This window comes from Dermacentor variabilis, chromosome 5 (genome assembly GCF_050947875.1).
Source record: "Dermacentor variabilis isolate Ectoservices chromosome 5, ASM5094787v1, whole genome shotgun sequence".
In the NCBI taxonomy this organism is placed as follows: domain Eukaryota; kingdom Metazoa; phylum Arthropoda; class Arachnida; order Ixodida; family Ixodidae; genus Dermacentor; species Dermacentor variabilis.
The window spans coordinates 45,105,779-45,119,942 of record NC_134572.1 but is presented as its reverse complement, the minus strand read 5'-3'; the positions used below and the strand labels follow the sequence as shown (position 1 = coordinate 45,119,942).

The window sequence follows — 14,164 nt, the reverse complement described above, 5'->3', positions numbered from 1 at the left end:
ACTTGGCAATGTTCATAAATGGGGCCAGTGTCACTACGGTGTATTCGATATTCGCGAGGAAAACAGTACGACTTCTTTCACTGCCTGGTCAACAACATTCCCCTGGTCGTGCTCTCCCACAGCTATACAAGACGTGCCATCAGATTCCAACTACCGCAATATTCCTCATTGAGACGCGTCGCACATCGTATCGGTCGCCGCGTTGTACCATATGTGTCTCTGACCACGCGTGCGTCAAAACCGTCACTTCTGTTGGACGACGTGTATGAAAGATGGAGGCTCGGAACGCTGGAACCTGTGGGAAACCTGACGAAAACTTGTTGGCAATTTGCTATATGCGTTGCTGGTACGACTGGTTGCACGACGGGTCGAGTGGTTCTTACGCACATACATATGCTCCGCGGTGGACTGAAATGTCAAGTTTCAGCATTCATTGGAAAATGAAAAAAAAAAAAATAATAATACAGGCGTAAATACCAGATATATGCTTACTGCAACACATGTGATCACATTTGTAGCAGTTAGAGGTGGCGTAGCCTGGGAATGGCACACCGGGCCCTAAACCCTCCCTCCCCCTCACACTCGAAATTTCTGTTAGTATGCGGACTTGCCAGCCCCTCTCCCACCTTCCTGCACCTCTCCGGTCAAGTGGGCGCCCCTCCCGAAATACATGTGGCTACGCCACGGGCGGTTAAATATTTGGCCAACAAAATGAGTCGAAAACCGTTATCTCATCTACGAACGTTCTGCTCTTCAATTTAGCCTAAGCATGGGGGAGGTAGTAATAATTGGTTGTTTATTAAGCCAAATAGATAGCTAAGTAAAGGAAAACGAAAGTAAGAAAAACTTGCTGCTGAACGCAGTAAGAGTCTAGCGCGGTATGCTGACACCTGAAGCACCTGAACAGCGGTCAGGAGAGGTGCCCGTCCAAGCGCTGAACATTTGCTATTGCCTTCTTTCTCGAGAGACGTCACTTTGCGAAGCACGTAGTGCCATCTACCGCCGGTCAACGTTAGTAAGTGCCCGTTAACGTTTGGGCGCGCAAATACGGTACGAGAAATAGCAGCCGCCTTGCCCACTACAGGAGATAACTTGCTCTGCAGCTTGATCATGATGTAGTGTGCTAGAATTGTAGCAACCATTGTCATAAAAGATTATCTTTCCACCGTAGTCTTGGAACTTGTGCATCATGAGAACGTACGAGAGGGAAGTGCGCGTGTAAGACAACGACACTCATTCTTCACTACTGCGAAAACACCCTTTTCTAAAGCAGAACAGCGTTGAAATTTATGCACGATTGACGTGCCAGTATTAGTCAATTGTCGAAGAGACCGTTATTCGTCTCCCGAGCTTCAAGCGCAGCAGGTGCATGAAATTTCACCTTGAATGAGCGCGCCTAGGTTGGGCCATGTTTTGGCATACTCGTCTCTATGGCAACAACTATGTGTTTTGACTTCTCACACCGAGATGGCGCCACAACGCACGCGTCTGTCGCTGATATTTGGCTGGAAGCACATGATAAGCTTCTTAAGCGACGCCGTCAAAGCCGGGTCTAGCATGTAGCGGTCAAAACGTATTGTACTGGCTAGCTCAGGACTCGACTTCAGATGTTTCCGAATAGTACGAAGGTGCTACGGCTGACCCCAGTACGTGCAACGTCACTATACCGCCGCCGTCAGGGTAAATAGTTGTCCCGTCCCTACAGTTTTTCTAATCGGGGTTTTCTTTCGGTCGACCGGCTCTACAGTCCAATGTGACTCAAATGGTGTTGACGACTGATTGGTCGTCAGACAGTTCATTTGCCGCCTCTCCACTCGACCTGACAGCACCCTTTCCGAAGCAGGAAGGAGCAGTTTTCAAGCGGCAATGCCGCACTCGCGCGGGACGCCTGCTCGACGGCACGACGCTCGATTGCTCCGGGACACGCGGTAAGTTTTCGTTTTACTTTCATCCTTTCCGCTACGGCGCCTCATTCTCAGCGAGCGTTGAACTCCTCTTTGAGGCGCTGCGACCTCGCGCTGCTTTCCAATTAGTTGCCACAACTGAACAGGGAACCTTTTCGGTGCTTTTCGTAGAGTTTGTTGTTAACGCAGTCTTTGCGCCCTGTATGAGTCGATTACACTCCTTAAGAAAATCATCGACTGGTACGGCTAATTTTAACCGCTTCACTGTCAACTGCAATACCGTCCGCTAACAGCAAAGCTTACAAAATTGATTTTGTATCGTTAATTTTTACCTGTTTGTTCTTTCTTCTGGAAATGGGTTGCAGGGGTCCAGGTGCGCTATGAAACACAAGCGGAAATCCCACGCTATTGATTTGTGCGCCGTGCCCGACGCTTTGTGTCTGGCGTACGGGCTCCCAGCGCAACGCTGGTTCTCTGTCATGAGGATCACCGTGAGCTGACAAAATTTTGCGCTTGAAGGACCGCACAGTTCATAGACAAGCGTATACATTACTTTTTAAGGAGCAATTCCGTAAATAAATGCTACTTCTGCAGGATCGGCACATATTCTGATGCATCGTGATCGATTTTCTGTTTCTACCAGTATGGTTAAGATGCTTATTCTGCGGTTCCGTTTATTCTCTCTCACTCTTTCTCTCGTCTTAAGTCATGCTAAAACACAGTGCAGCTGTTTCCGTTTGCTGATATTCTGATAAGCTCAGTCGCGCCATGTTTGGAGATGTCACACATATGGGGATATTTAGGCGTGGTTACAGCGGTAGCTCCTTGCATTCTAAGTGAAAGCATTTCATTTGTAGAGACATGTTTCTACAGTGTGAAACTGGATTGAGAACTGAAGTGTGACTGGATAGTTCTGTTTGTTTATGAATAGATGCATTATGAATGTTGTGGTACCCAATTATATGAACCTGAGTTATTATAACAATGCCTACCATCTTCCAGGCAAGTGCATTAATGTTGTGGGCCAAGATGTGACCATTAATTGTTGTACTGATCGGTAATTGTAGCTCTGCCACATATGCCTTACAGAGGCATGTCATGGCTGCACTCTCGTTTAATAGCTGCATTATCTGCTTTAGGGACAAAAGCCATGTAAATGTAGCAAATATTGTTAACAAGCATACCATATATCTACTTTGAATGGTTGTGTTTTGAAAGAAGTGCAGCTTGTTTCAAAAAGCCACAGGGGGTTACAGAGATGTAGAGCTGCAGTCATAGCAAACTGACAGATATTTTTGCTAAAATACCCTGCTACAAAATTTCATATCTTACTCTTTTTCAAGGCTACCTGCTTTGCTTCCATCCTCAAGACATTAAGGAAATTTTGTGGCCATTGCAGCTTTTTAAGTGGCATATGCCACGTTGCTGAATAATCGTGGGCTGTTGATAGTTTACATTTCCTGGTTATTTTTTTCTGCATTATTGTGTTTTTTCTTCACAGGTATGGCTTGATCATGGAGGTCTAGATGAGGAGGTCTACAAAATGGGGCCTTCCACTAGGGCCTTGCACACACTCCTCTTCCCTAGCGCACTTTCCTGATACCACAGAATGGTGCCTTAGTAAAGAATTGAGCTCACTTTGCGAGGACCATGGGTCTCAAGACAACTGAACGACCACCAACACCTGGCTTCTTGGACTGTCCACCAAAGACTCTTGCTGATGTGCTCAGCCCATCTCCCGTTCTGGAGGGTATGGACCTGCCTCAATTTTACTGGCTTCAGAGGAGCTGTGGTGGTGGTAAGCTAGCTCTTTTTGCTAGCTGTGTACGGAGAGAATTTTGCCAGTGTGATCTGCTAAATGTTTTGCTTGGGGGCCTATTTTCCAATGCTGCGCTTTGTAGTATGAGCTAGTATAGCAAGCTCTGATGGTAATCTTGACCACATCATTTCTTATAATGTGCCTAAATCTTGGAGATATGTGTCTATATTGCCATCAGAGTGTAGTGATTGCCAAGATTGGAATTTCATCCTGGAAACCTTGTTCTAAGCAGCAGGACATGTCTACTGACATCATTAATCAAAGTTGTGATTAATACTGTTCATTGCTGAGAAATTTAATCATGTCGAATCTGATACGGTGTTGCAGTCATGCGAAGCTTATTGCCTATTATTCTCGTTGCTTTGGCCTTGTTTATAAGCATTACTAGCAGGTGTGGTTATCATTTTACTGTTTGACAAAGTGATAAAGATTATGCAGTTTGGAAACAGCAGATCTGAAAAAGGACACTGTTTTTTTCTGCTGATCACCTTTGAGAAAAATACAGTAAATGTGTCAAGAATGGCTAACAAATTTTCACATTGCTAGATTCCTTCTGGCGGTGTGCTTTTTGTGCTTGACACTATTTTGATTAGTTTATGGCATATCCATGTGGTGAATATCAGAGGCATTCACAACGCAATATATGTGATGCTTGTACACTACAAAGCCTGCCGTGGCAAATAACTCTGCAGGCTCATTACTTTCCAAGGCTTTGGATATATGCCATTTGTGTCAGGAGACATGACTGGTGTTACTTCAGTCATATAAAAAAGGAGCAAAGTTATCTAGGTCGCCTTTGTATGTAGCAGAGGTTTTATATACTAGAAAACAACCCAAGATGAAGAATATAGCGTATACTTTTTCATTAAAGCCTAAGAAATTTTCAGAACTGTGATTATGACATAGTATGTTTATGAGGACTGATCGAAACTAGAAACTAATTGTGATTAAAGAGTGTTCTAAAATAAAACAAAATCCAGCCTGACAAATATTGCAAAATTTTTCTGCAGAAGAAGAGAACTAATGTAGTTAGGTCTGCAAATCTGTGACGTCATCAGTGCCGTACAGTTAAGGAGTGAGAAAAATCGAGTAAGCGAAGTTCTACTTTCAGTTGGGAATTATTCTAATTCTTTCCGTCGAAGAAACGAAGAGAAAGTTCCAAAACAATAGTCTGTGCTCTCCCAGTGTACCCACAGAAGGTCAAGCACAGCTTGTTTTTAGTTATTTCATTATCCTGCAAGTTGCCGCACCCATGCCATCTGGTGGGCGATACAAACACCACCTCGCACTCTCTTTGCGACAGCATCATTTCACTTAGCCGATTCAGGAGATACTCGCAACCGGCAGCTGACTGCAGCTCACGTACAGTGGCGGTCCCGAAGCAGCGCGCTGACATTTCTCTTTTGCGCAACCTCGGACCCGGCGAACGCCGGGGTGCACGCGGAACGAGGAAATAGAAAAAGAAACAAAGAAAGGAAAAAAAAAAGTCCCCACTGCTCTCTTCATTGATCGAAACCGACCTCGCATGGGTTCGCGGGTAGCGTGGCGGCGACAAGCGAGGCCTCTCCCCTGCGCTGCTTGGCTCTGCCCCCAGGTACCGGTGCATTGCGCTGAAGCGTGCCCCTTGCTCGTGGTGGCTCGCCGGGTTTCCATGCGGCTGTGAGTGAGAACTTCGCTTTCCTCTCGCGTTACACCGGGTATGAGCACGAGTGTTCATTCGCACGTAGTGTGGCTGCCGTGTAGCACAGAAAGCGCCCCTGCTGGGATATGTGCTTCTTACAGCGCACATCGTCGCGTCTGAGCGTGTTTTGCTTGAAAAATCCGAGTAATTTCTGCTCTTTCATCGCCTTGTAGCACTTACGACAGCGTGCCGACAGTCGCTTCTGCTTTACGGTCGCTTTTAATGGGGACAAAACGTTTAATTACTGGTGCATACCTGTTAGGGGCTTCTCTGACATGAAGCCTCGTCGGCGTTTTCAAGTTTATATATATACACTGACCACACGTGGTCCATGCATGCAGTTCAGCCGTAAGCCTACCAGACTCGGTTACTTCGTCCACTCGAAACTGCCGTGCAACCAGCAGCCTCCGTCCGCTTCATATTTGCTGTATCCTCGCCAGCGATGGCCACGGCTTCCGGAGCAACGACACGAGTTGAAGGCTGTCAGAACACTGAACACTTTATTCTGTGATGGCTGTCCTCTATAGCCACCAGACAAACTAAAAAAGAAAGAAAAAAGAAATAGAAAGATCAATCGCATACCACGAAATTGGACAAAGCCACACGTACGCATTGATTGATAACTTTATCGAATTTGCAGCGACGTCATCATAACAGAGAGCTTCAGTGTGATATATGTATACGCCGTCCACCACGGCTTAATCGTGAGGATGGGGGAAAACGTAATTACTTCCCCGCAGCGACCTCAGTCGCTTGTGCACGAGCGGGAGTGCCGCATTCGCGGTGGGGATTCTTGCTCTTTCGGGACTTCGGCTCATGATTCCCTCGGCGAGTTATACAGGCTTCTGGTTGGCAGACCTGCGGAACGTATGAAAATACTGTTGACTGCGACGTTTCGGCGGCTTCACATATATATTTCGGAACAAATTCTGAAGCCTTTGTGAGCCGCGCAATCAGCTAGCGTATATACTCGACGCGTGCTCAGCAGCGTCAAGCGATGGTTCGGTTTGACAGACGTTGACTAAGATGCAGACAGTGTCTTCGCGCCTTCTTGTGCAGACGTATCCCGGTGGAAAGGTAGACGAACTGCCGGCGGCTGGGGAAATCAATCAATCGGTTAAACAACCCCCGGCGCGGATAGGCAATGCCGCTCAAGACAGTACGCTTATTGGATCACTTATAACGACATCCGATTTACACTGTTGGACTGCTACTATCTGTATATATATATATATATATATATATATATATATATATATATATATATATATATATATATATATATATATATATATATATATATATACACACACACACACACACACACACACACACACACACACACACACACACACACACACACACACACACACAACGTGTGCCCGTGTTAAGCGTCTTTCCGGGAACGGCAGGTGTGATCGTAACGATCCCGGTGTTGCTTCCGCTGCACACGATGACGGCCTTATAAAGGCAGCGGAATATACCCACTCAAGGTGATTGGCCATGAGTCGGGTGAATTTTATAACCATAATGTTTGTGATTCGCAGACGAATTTGTTTGTGTCGGTGCGTATATCCCTATGGGAGTGACCTATATAGCACAGAAGCCCCGAAAAAGAACGGAACAAGAGCCCAATGGCAAGACAAGCTGTTTCAGTTGGATTTGCAATATTTTTCTTCAGAACCGAGAAACGGCTTTCGTAGAGGGGCCTCCCCTGTTTTCTTTTTTATTTATTTATTTTTTAATGTTACGACCTTGGCCGTGTAGATACCTGCGTCTGTCGTCTAGCGCCGTACGTCTGTCGTACGACACAGTTATGCCGGCGCAAACGGCATCATCAGTCCGGCATACGTTTTGTGCCGTTTATCACCGGACCGGGAATTTATATCGAACAGATTGTACGCCCCTGTTCAATCGGTCTTGCCGAGCTCCACCGCGGCGCTCCAGAGGGGAAGGGAGAGAGGGAAAAGAGTATACGAACCATGTCGATACGGACTTTAGCTTGCTCTGTTACAAAATGGCTCGCATGTCTTCCGGAAGTCGTTCATTCTGCACGTCGCTAATTAAATCGCAGCTTGTTTTCTGGATGGTTCAACGACATTTCCATGCTGGTCGTCAGGCCGAAGGTTAATCGATGCTGTTACAGCCGCAGCGCGGCGGGCGGTTGCTTGCTTTGAATGCTAATTTTCTCACCGATGCAGTAATATGCGCTATGCCGCGGCGCTTCTTCTTAAGCGAGTACGGTACGCTAACGACTGGCGAGTTCCCGTGGCGCATTGCCGGCGTCGAAATGTCTGAGACGTACAGCTTGGACTATAACGCTCGAATAAGCGTTGTACACATGCATGCGCATTCAAGCGCATTCAAGAGCATGTATGCGCGCACGTGCGAAGTGGGTTAAAACACGACACTCTCGGTGGTAAAGCTTGTGCTTTGGCCGCAGTGACTATGCCGTTCTTGTATGCACGCAGGTGCCGTAGGTATCGGAGGCGGGTGCTTGCACCGTGCCTCCGAAGGGCGCGCGATGCCAGGATGGGTAGCTCGATTGCAGGACCGACAGCTCTCCCCGGAGTAACGAACTGACCTTTAAAGCCGCTCGGGCCGACCTCTCGCAGCGTTCGTTGTGGCCATCGGCACTTTTCATTTGCTCCGCGCCATGACTCATTACGGTGCACGTATAACGCCGCCGTGGTGGCTTATAGCGGCTATGGCGTTGCGCTGCTATAGGCACGAGGTCGCGGGATCGAATCCCGACCACGGCGACCGCACCTCCAATGGGGCGAGATGTAAAAATGCCCGTGTACCGTGCAGTGGGTGCACATTAAAGAACCTCAGGTGGTCAAAATTAACCCGGAGTCCCCCACCACGGCGTGTCTCATATTCAAATCGTGGTTTGGGCACGTAAAACCCAAGAATTTCATTTTCTTTCCTTTATGGCGCACGTATATAGCCGAGGAATGCTGCGTGACAGTCGCGCGGAAGTTTTGGAGGACGCTGCTTACTTAAGAGTTCTTTTGTATAGGGCTGTTCGTGCGTACCAGAATATCGCACAGTTTCGTGCTCCGCTGAGGAGAATGTGCAGAAGCATCGCGCTCCTGTGAACAAGCCTGCAAAGGGCGAAGGTGTGCATTGGTGCGTTTTTATTGCGACGATCAACGGAATTGAAAACTGAATAGTTCTGTTCCTTTGGAGATAAAGGAGAGAGAGAGAGAGAGAGAGAGAGAGAGAGAGAGAGAGAGAGAGAGAGTCTTGATAGGCGGCTTTTCGACGTGAACAAGTACAGTCATGTATAAACCACTTCTGTCTTACGCTGGAGCGGTTGTATCTCGTAGGTGGCACACCGTGCCAAGTTTTGTCGTGAAGTGAGATACTTATTAACCGGAAGTGAATGGCTTTGCCTCATTGTTTGTACAGTCACGGCGCTATCAGCAGCGTACATCTGTGGAGAGTTGCGTTGGCGTCCGCTCACGTGCAGACAAGTCAATGTACGGTTGTCATTGCTGAAAACTGTGGCATACCGTCAGTTGCCACAGTTTAGCAATTATATATATGTATATATATATATATATATATATATATATATATATATATATATATATATATATATATATATATATATATATATATATATATATATATATATATATATAGTTTGGACGAATTTGTTAGAATGCATACTTGACTTGAAGCGCAAAAAGAAAGAGAAAAACACGCCTTTTGTGCTTCAAGTATACACTTGATCTTACGAATACCAGTTCGTAACATCTAAATAAAGTTGAGCTCTGCGTGAATTCCACTCTCTCTCTCTCTCTCTCTCTCTCTCTCTCTCTCTCTCTCTCTATATATATATATATATATATATATATATATATATATATATATATATATATATATATATATATAGTGACTGATCTCTTGTTTTTACGGCGACACTATAGAGTGTGGAATTCGCCCAGAGCTAAACTTCCTTTAGGTGTCACGAACTGCAATTCATAAGATCAAATGTATACTTGAAGCACACACACACACACAAAAAAAAACGTGTTTTTCTCTTTCCTTTCGCGCTTCAAGTCCAGTACGCATCCGAACAAATTCGTCCACATTTCAGCTTTTACGAGCAAGTGTACTTAGGAGCACGGGCTCGGTTTCTTTTGACGAGAACGTCGCTCGGTGGATTTCCCTCTCCTCATTCGAAGATTGACTGAGACTTTGACGGGCATAGCGAATATTTATTGACTTCCGGTCACACACTTCCGGCCCTCCTTCGGGTGTGTTTTTGTGGATCGACCTTGTCAAGTTCCGCCATGTTGTCAAATCCGCCGCATTGTCAGCTCTGATTGGCCTAAGATGCAACGACCCCGTCCCTGTTTGTATTAGCACGCCCACGTGGAGGTTCCTTACAGGCCAGAACATCATCCCGGGTCTACAACAGGTGCGGGGCTGGTGCACGGTAAAGGGTGACGGAGGATGGAGAGGACCTCGAGGCAAGCCTGAACGAACTTGAAATTGGTGACGGTATGCGAAGAAGTTTTGTTTACATCAAATGCCGCGCTGAGGCCTGCAATGATGGAAAACGGACCGCATGCGCTGCGCCGGGCGTCTCTCTGCGTCATCATCCGTCTTGCCAGCGCCTGGGAGCGCGCTGCACGAGACCAGCTTCCTTGATACGTGCAAGCGCTTGCATTCCAACAGTCCTTATAAGTGGGTGCGCCTACAACTTACCGTCGCGCTCATTCGCCGTTGCAAGCAATACTGCACGCGGGCCGACGCGCATCTTGTCCGTCCACTTCCTGGAGATCGCCTCGCGGCTCTGCCCAAGAAAACGCTGCACCAGCGCTGTGCACTGCCACGCGCCTCGGCATGGGCGCGCGCGCTGCATACTAATTAGGGGTGGCTCGCAATAATCCCATGCTAATTGCAGCTGTAAGGCAAGGGAACAACGAGAGGATGGATAGAGATGGAAATAGCGAGCGCGGCATCGCATTCGTGTTGCAAGGGCGCGTCTGCACGCCTCAATGAGCCCCCTGGGCGCGTTCGCATGCATGCATGCGCGAGCGCATGAACGAGGAGCGCGTGAAACGCAGGCGGGGCGCGCTGTGTTGCGCTGCGCGCGCACTCCTTTCCTGCAGATGCCCTCCGCAGGCATCCAAACTTATTCGTATTTCTTGATAACGTTTCCGTTCGCGAAGAAATACGCGTTGCGTCGCTCGTTTCTTGTTTACGGATTCCTCGTCGCCTGTTTGATGAGGGAAACGAGTATGCTGATCGGAAACCAGTTCCTGCTCTCCTATATCGTTTGTGCTCGGTCAACTTTGTTGTTTTCTGCTGCCGTATGGTTCGCTGGCCGATCCGGTTTTGCAAACGCGCGCGCCATCATGCACTTGATGGGCTGCAGAGCGCCTGAGCATTGCTTCTTCCTAATCGTTCCGCTCCGCACGAGGTTCAAAGAACCTCGCGGCCGGGAGTACGCACCTGTGTGCCCTTTTGTTTACGAGTTCGTGGTTTGCTGTTTTGTTCTGCCTCATGTCTGGCTGTTTAACGCTGCGTATATGTTGTGCTGAAGCGAACGGAGAGAAGATAACGCGTACGGCCGACGCACGTTCGAGGAACTCGAGCTGAATATTTAATGGCTCGCAGTAAGTTAACTAACGCTGGCCGCGGAACCACCCACAGCGAACGTAGGTCGAGGGCCTGAGGAGAAGTGGTGGGTCAGCGTGCATGCGAAGAATCGAGTGACCGTTGCCAGTGTTTCTCGGACCAGCGTGCCATTGGAACATCTCAGTGGAACATTTCGAATCGTGAACGCCTGGCAGCAACTTTAGCTTCAGAGAGTCAACCACGCGCGAGAGCCTCAGAATGAAGTCGCCGCATGACTTAGCCGGCTTGTGTTTATGCGTCGTATTTATACGGAACAATCGTTTAGTGGCGTATAGCCGTGAGCACAAGCCGGGCAGAAAGAGAGAATAGGAGGGAGAGAATGACCGTACGTGGCTCCTTTTGTTGCCTGGATGGAGCAAGTGCAAGTTCAACTGCGGCCCGTAGAACATGGGATTCAGGCAAGCGATTCACAATGGGATTCTTTCAGTACATATATGGACAACGCCTGAAACCCTCTGCCCGCCCCATGGTATTGATTAGCAGGTCCAATTGGAATTAACGAAGCTTCCTCCAACACCGTGGGAACAAAAGGACGGGATCAGTGGTATTTCGTGTTCAGCGAGCTACTCCAAGAAATTACTTGACTGGGATCTCGAGCTCTTGAACTAGCCTCGAGAAAACCAGCTACAGATGCATACAATTGTATTGGGCGCATATGAACCATTCCATGGGATAGAACTGGAATTTCTCCTTCGTCAGCCACCTTTTCTTCTTTTTTTTTAACATTAGGAGTGTGTCAAAGTAGAAAAAATATGTTTGTGTGAAGTGTGGCAAGCTGGTCACGTGATGGAGGTGGAGCGGGGAACTTATGGTGGTCTCTTAATGCTCACGCATTAAAAGGCAGTGCCGAATCACAAATCTTATATGTGTCATGCTGATTTGCCAACTGCAGTGAGCACTGTGTTGAGCAAGGCCATCGGTCTCATACAGGAGGCTAACGTTAACATAGTATAGTGATTTCAAGTCTACTAGACTTTAAATGCGTGAGGGCGATGCCGGTGGCTTACACAAATATTTTATAACTATTGGTACTTAGATGTTTTGGGGTGGCATTGGGTTTGCCGTATGCGAGCACTCTTATGTTTTAGCTCCCACTCCAAGCGATCAGATAGTGAGAAGATTTTCCAATTCAATCTGGAAATTCGCAGATACCTTTTCTTCTCCTCGAGTGAAAACCCAATACAGCCAAAATATAGTTCATAACACATACAAAATCGCGCCTGATGATGTACATCGCATGTTTGCGCAGCCAAGAGAAATTTCCGCCTGCTGTAGTTACCATTGCGTAGTAAGGCTATACAATAGTTCTTCGACGACCTTGACATCACGTGAATTCTACGGAGAACGAGCTAAAGTATCTGCAAATAGTTCGGCAGCGCGCGAGGTCAACACATTCAAGCAGCGCCGCACCGGCTCGCACAAGAAAGTGTGGAGGAATTGCTCGCCGCGCGCTCTTTCCTCCTCGGCCGATGAAAAACTAGGCAAACCGTCAGAAGCTATGTCACTGCACCGGTTTGCTTGACTGATGCCGGACTTTCTGGAGTGAGCAATTACATGCATGATCTTCTTTGGTATTGCGAAGCCTTTTAACTCTAAGACATGCGGAGTTATGCTGCTAATGTTCTTGTCTTTCTTTTTCTTTTTTTTTTTACTTCATTACCTGAGAGCTTTTTTATGAGAACCTGTGAAATGAGGCGCATTGTCACAGAACGCTGCCGTCGTTCAATCTGCTTTTCGCATGCATCAAGCTTTTGTGTAGCCGTGCGTTTATTACGTGGATGCGTATTAATTATAACGAATTCGTCGAAACGGGGAACAAACTTTGTTATAAGCGGTGTTTCGTTAAAAGTGGGACTTTTTACAACAGTCACAATAGCGCTGGCCCACCAACCCAGAGGCTCGTAAATAGTATGTCGAAACAAGACGCTGCTCAATAGTGACGACTCGACAGTTCAAGATTGTGCACGCTCCCGTCCGCGAGCTATCATCGTGTGATAGCCATAATGCCAAGGAGCTGCTACAACGTGACGGTGTGACCTTCGCGTAGCAGGTTAACCCGCTTCAGACTGACAAAAAAGAAAAGTGACAACAGTGATGCTAACGTCTACGCAGCGCCGAGAAGCCCCGTGAGGATTTCCTTATACGCGCTAAGCGATGTCATACGGGGTGCTACTATGTTACAAATAATCCGCATACCTGCCAAGTTCCGAGTGGAGCACAGCGCTACCCCACGGCTGATGAAGACACGCTCTTCGGTGATACATGCCATAAAGAGGTATTTCAGAATCAAATCTTCAGTACAGTGCATTCGTGTATACGCCGAGCGGACTTGGTTGCAACATTTTCGCACAGGAATCGCCGTGGGGTGCCATCCACTTTCTAGCAGCGTTTTTAGATCTTTTAAATCTAGAAACGTTGCTTTCTAGATTCGATGTCGGGTCTGTCGACAGGAGGGACGTTCCAGAATACTGTTGTTGGAGTGTGTAGCGTACTTATCCCTCTTCAGGCGCGTGCTCAGGAATGGTGGTCATGGTCAGGATGTGCATTGCTGTCGTCTAGAGGCTGGACGCTCACATTGGCTCGTCAGCCTTTGTTATTGCTCAGGTACAAACAGCTGAAGCGGAAAGAGTCTCGCCGCTGCAGAATATGGGTTTGACTCGAGAAACCAGCGTATAACGACTTCTCAAAAAAAAAAAAAGAAGTCACTGGCAATTTAGCGATAAATGCGAGAGAAATGCGTCAGCACTACGTAGCACCGCTTTGAGGCCCCGAATTCATCATTTAAACAGAGTTCATCACATTGCAAAAGAGCGTTGTTCAGGGGAAGCATCGATTATGTATAAACTTATAAACATCTTTCTCGATGACTGCGGAAACTCGCTGTCAGAACGCTGGGGTGAAGAAGCGCGGCAGCAGCAGCGAGCGAATTGGCCTTCGTGCTGCGTGTCGCATCAATGCGAACTAAGCCGCAAAAACGGCGCACGGCGGACTCTGTCCCCGTCGCAGATCACTTTCAAGGTAAGCTGTCTGGGGCCGCGGGCGAACGGGCGCGCGTGGGCGCCCAAGCCGCTCGGAGTAGAGCCCCCCCACCCCGAGCATACG

The 14,164-nt window shown here is 47.6% G+C and overlaps 1 protein-coding gene across 3 annotated transcripts in view; it reads left to right on the top strand.

Annotated features, from left to right (window-relative positions):
• Window positions 1-1,543: 1,543 nt before the first annotated feature.
• Window positions 1,544-14,164, top strand: part of LOC142582503 (uncharacterized) — a 165,155-nt gene continuing 152,534 nt past the window's right edge. For 2 of the 3 annotated variants that reach the window (XM_075692307.1, XM_075692306.1), the window contains exons 1-2: window positions 1,544-1,928; window positions 3,406-3,702. In XM_075692307.1, the coding sequence (XP_075548422.1) occupies window positions 3,555-3,702 (148 nt within the window). In that variant the 5' untranslated portion in view covers window positions 1,544-1,928; window positions 3,406-3,554. The remainder of the gene's footprint in view (window positions 1,929-3,405; window positions 3,703-14,164) is intronic. The other variant, XM_075692308.1, reaches the window with a different exon arrangement.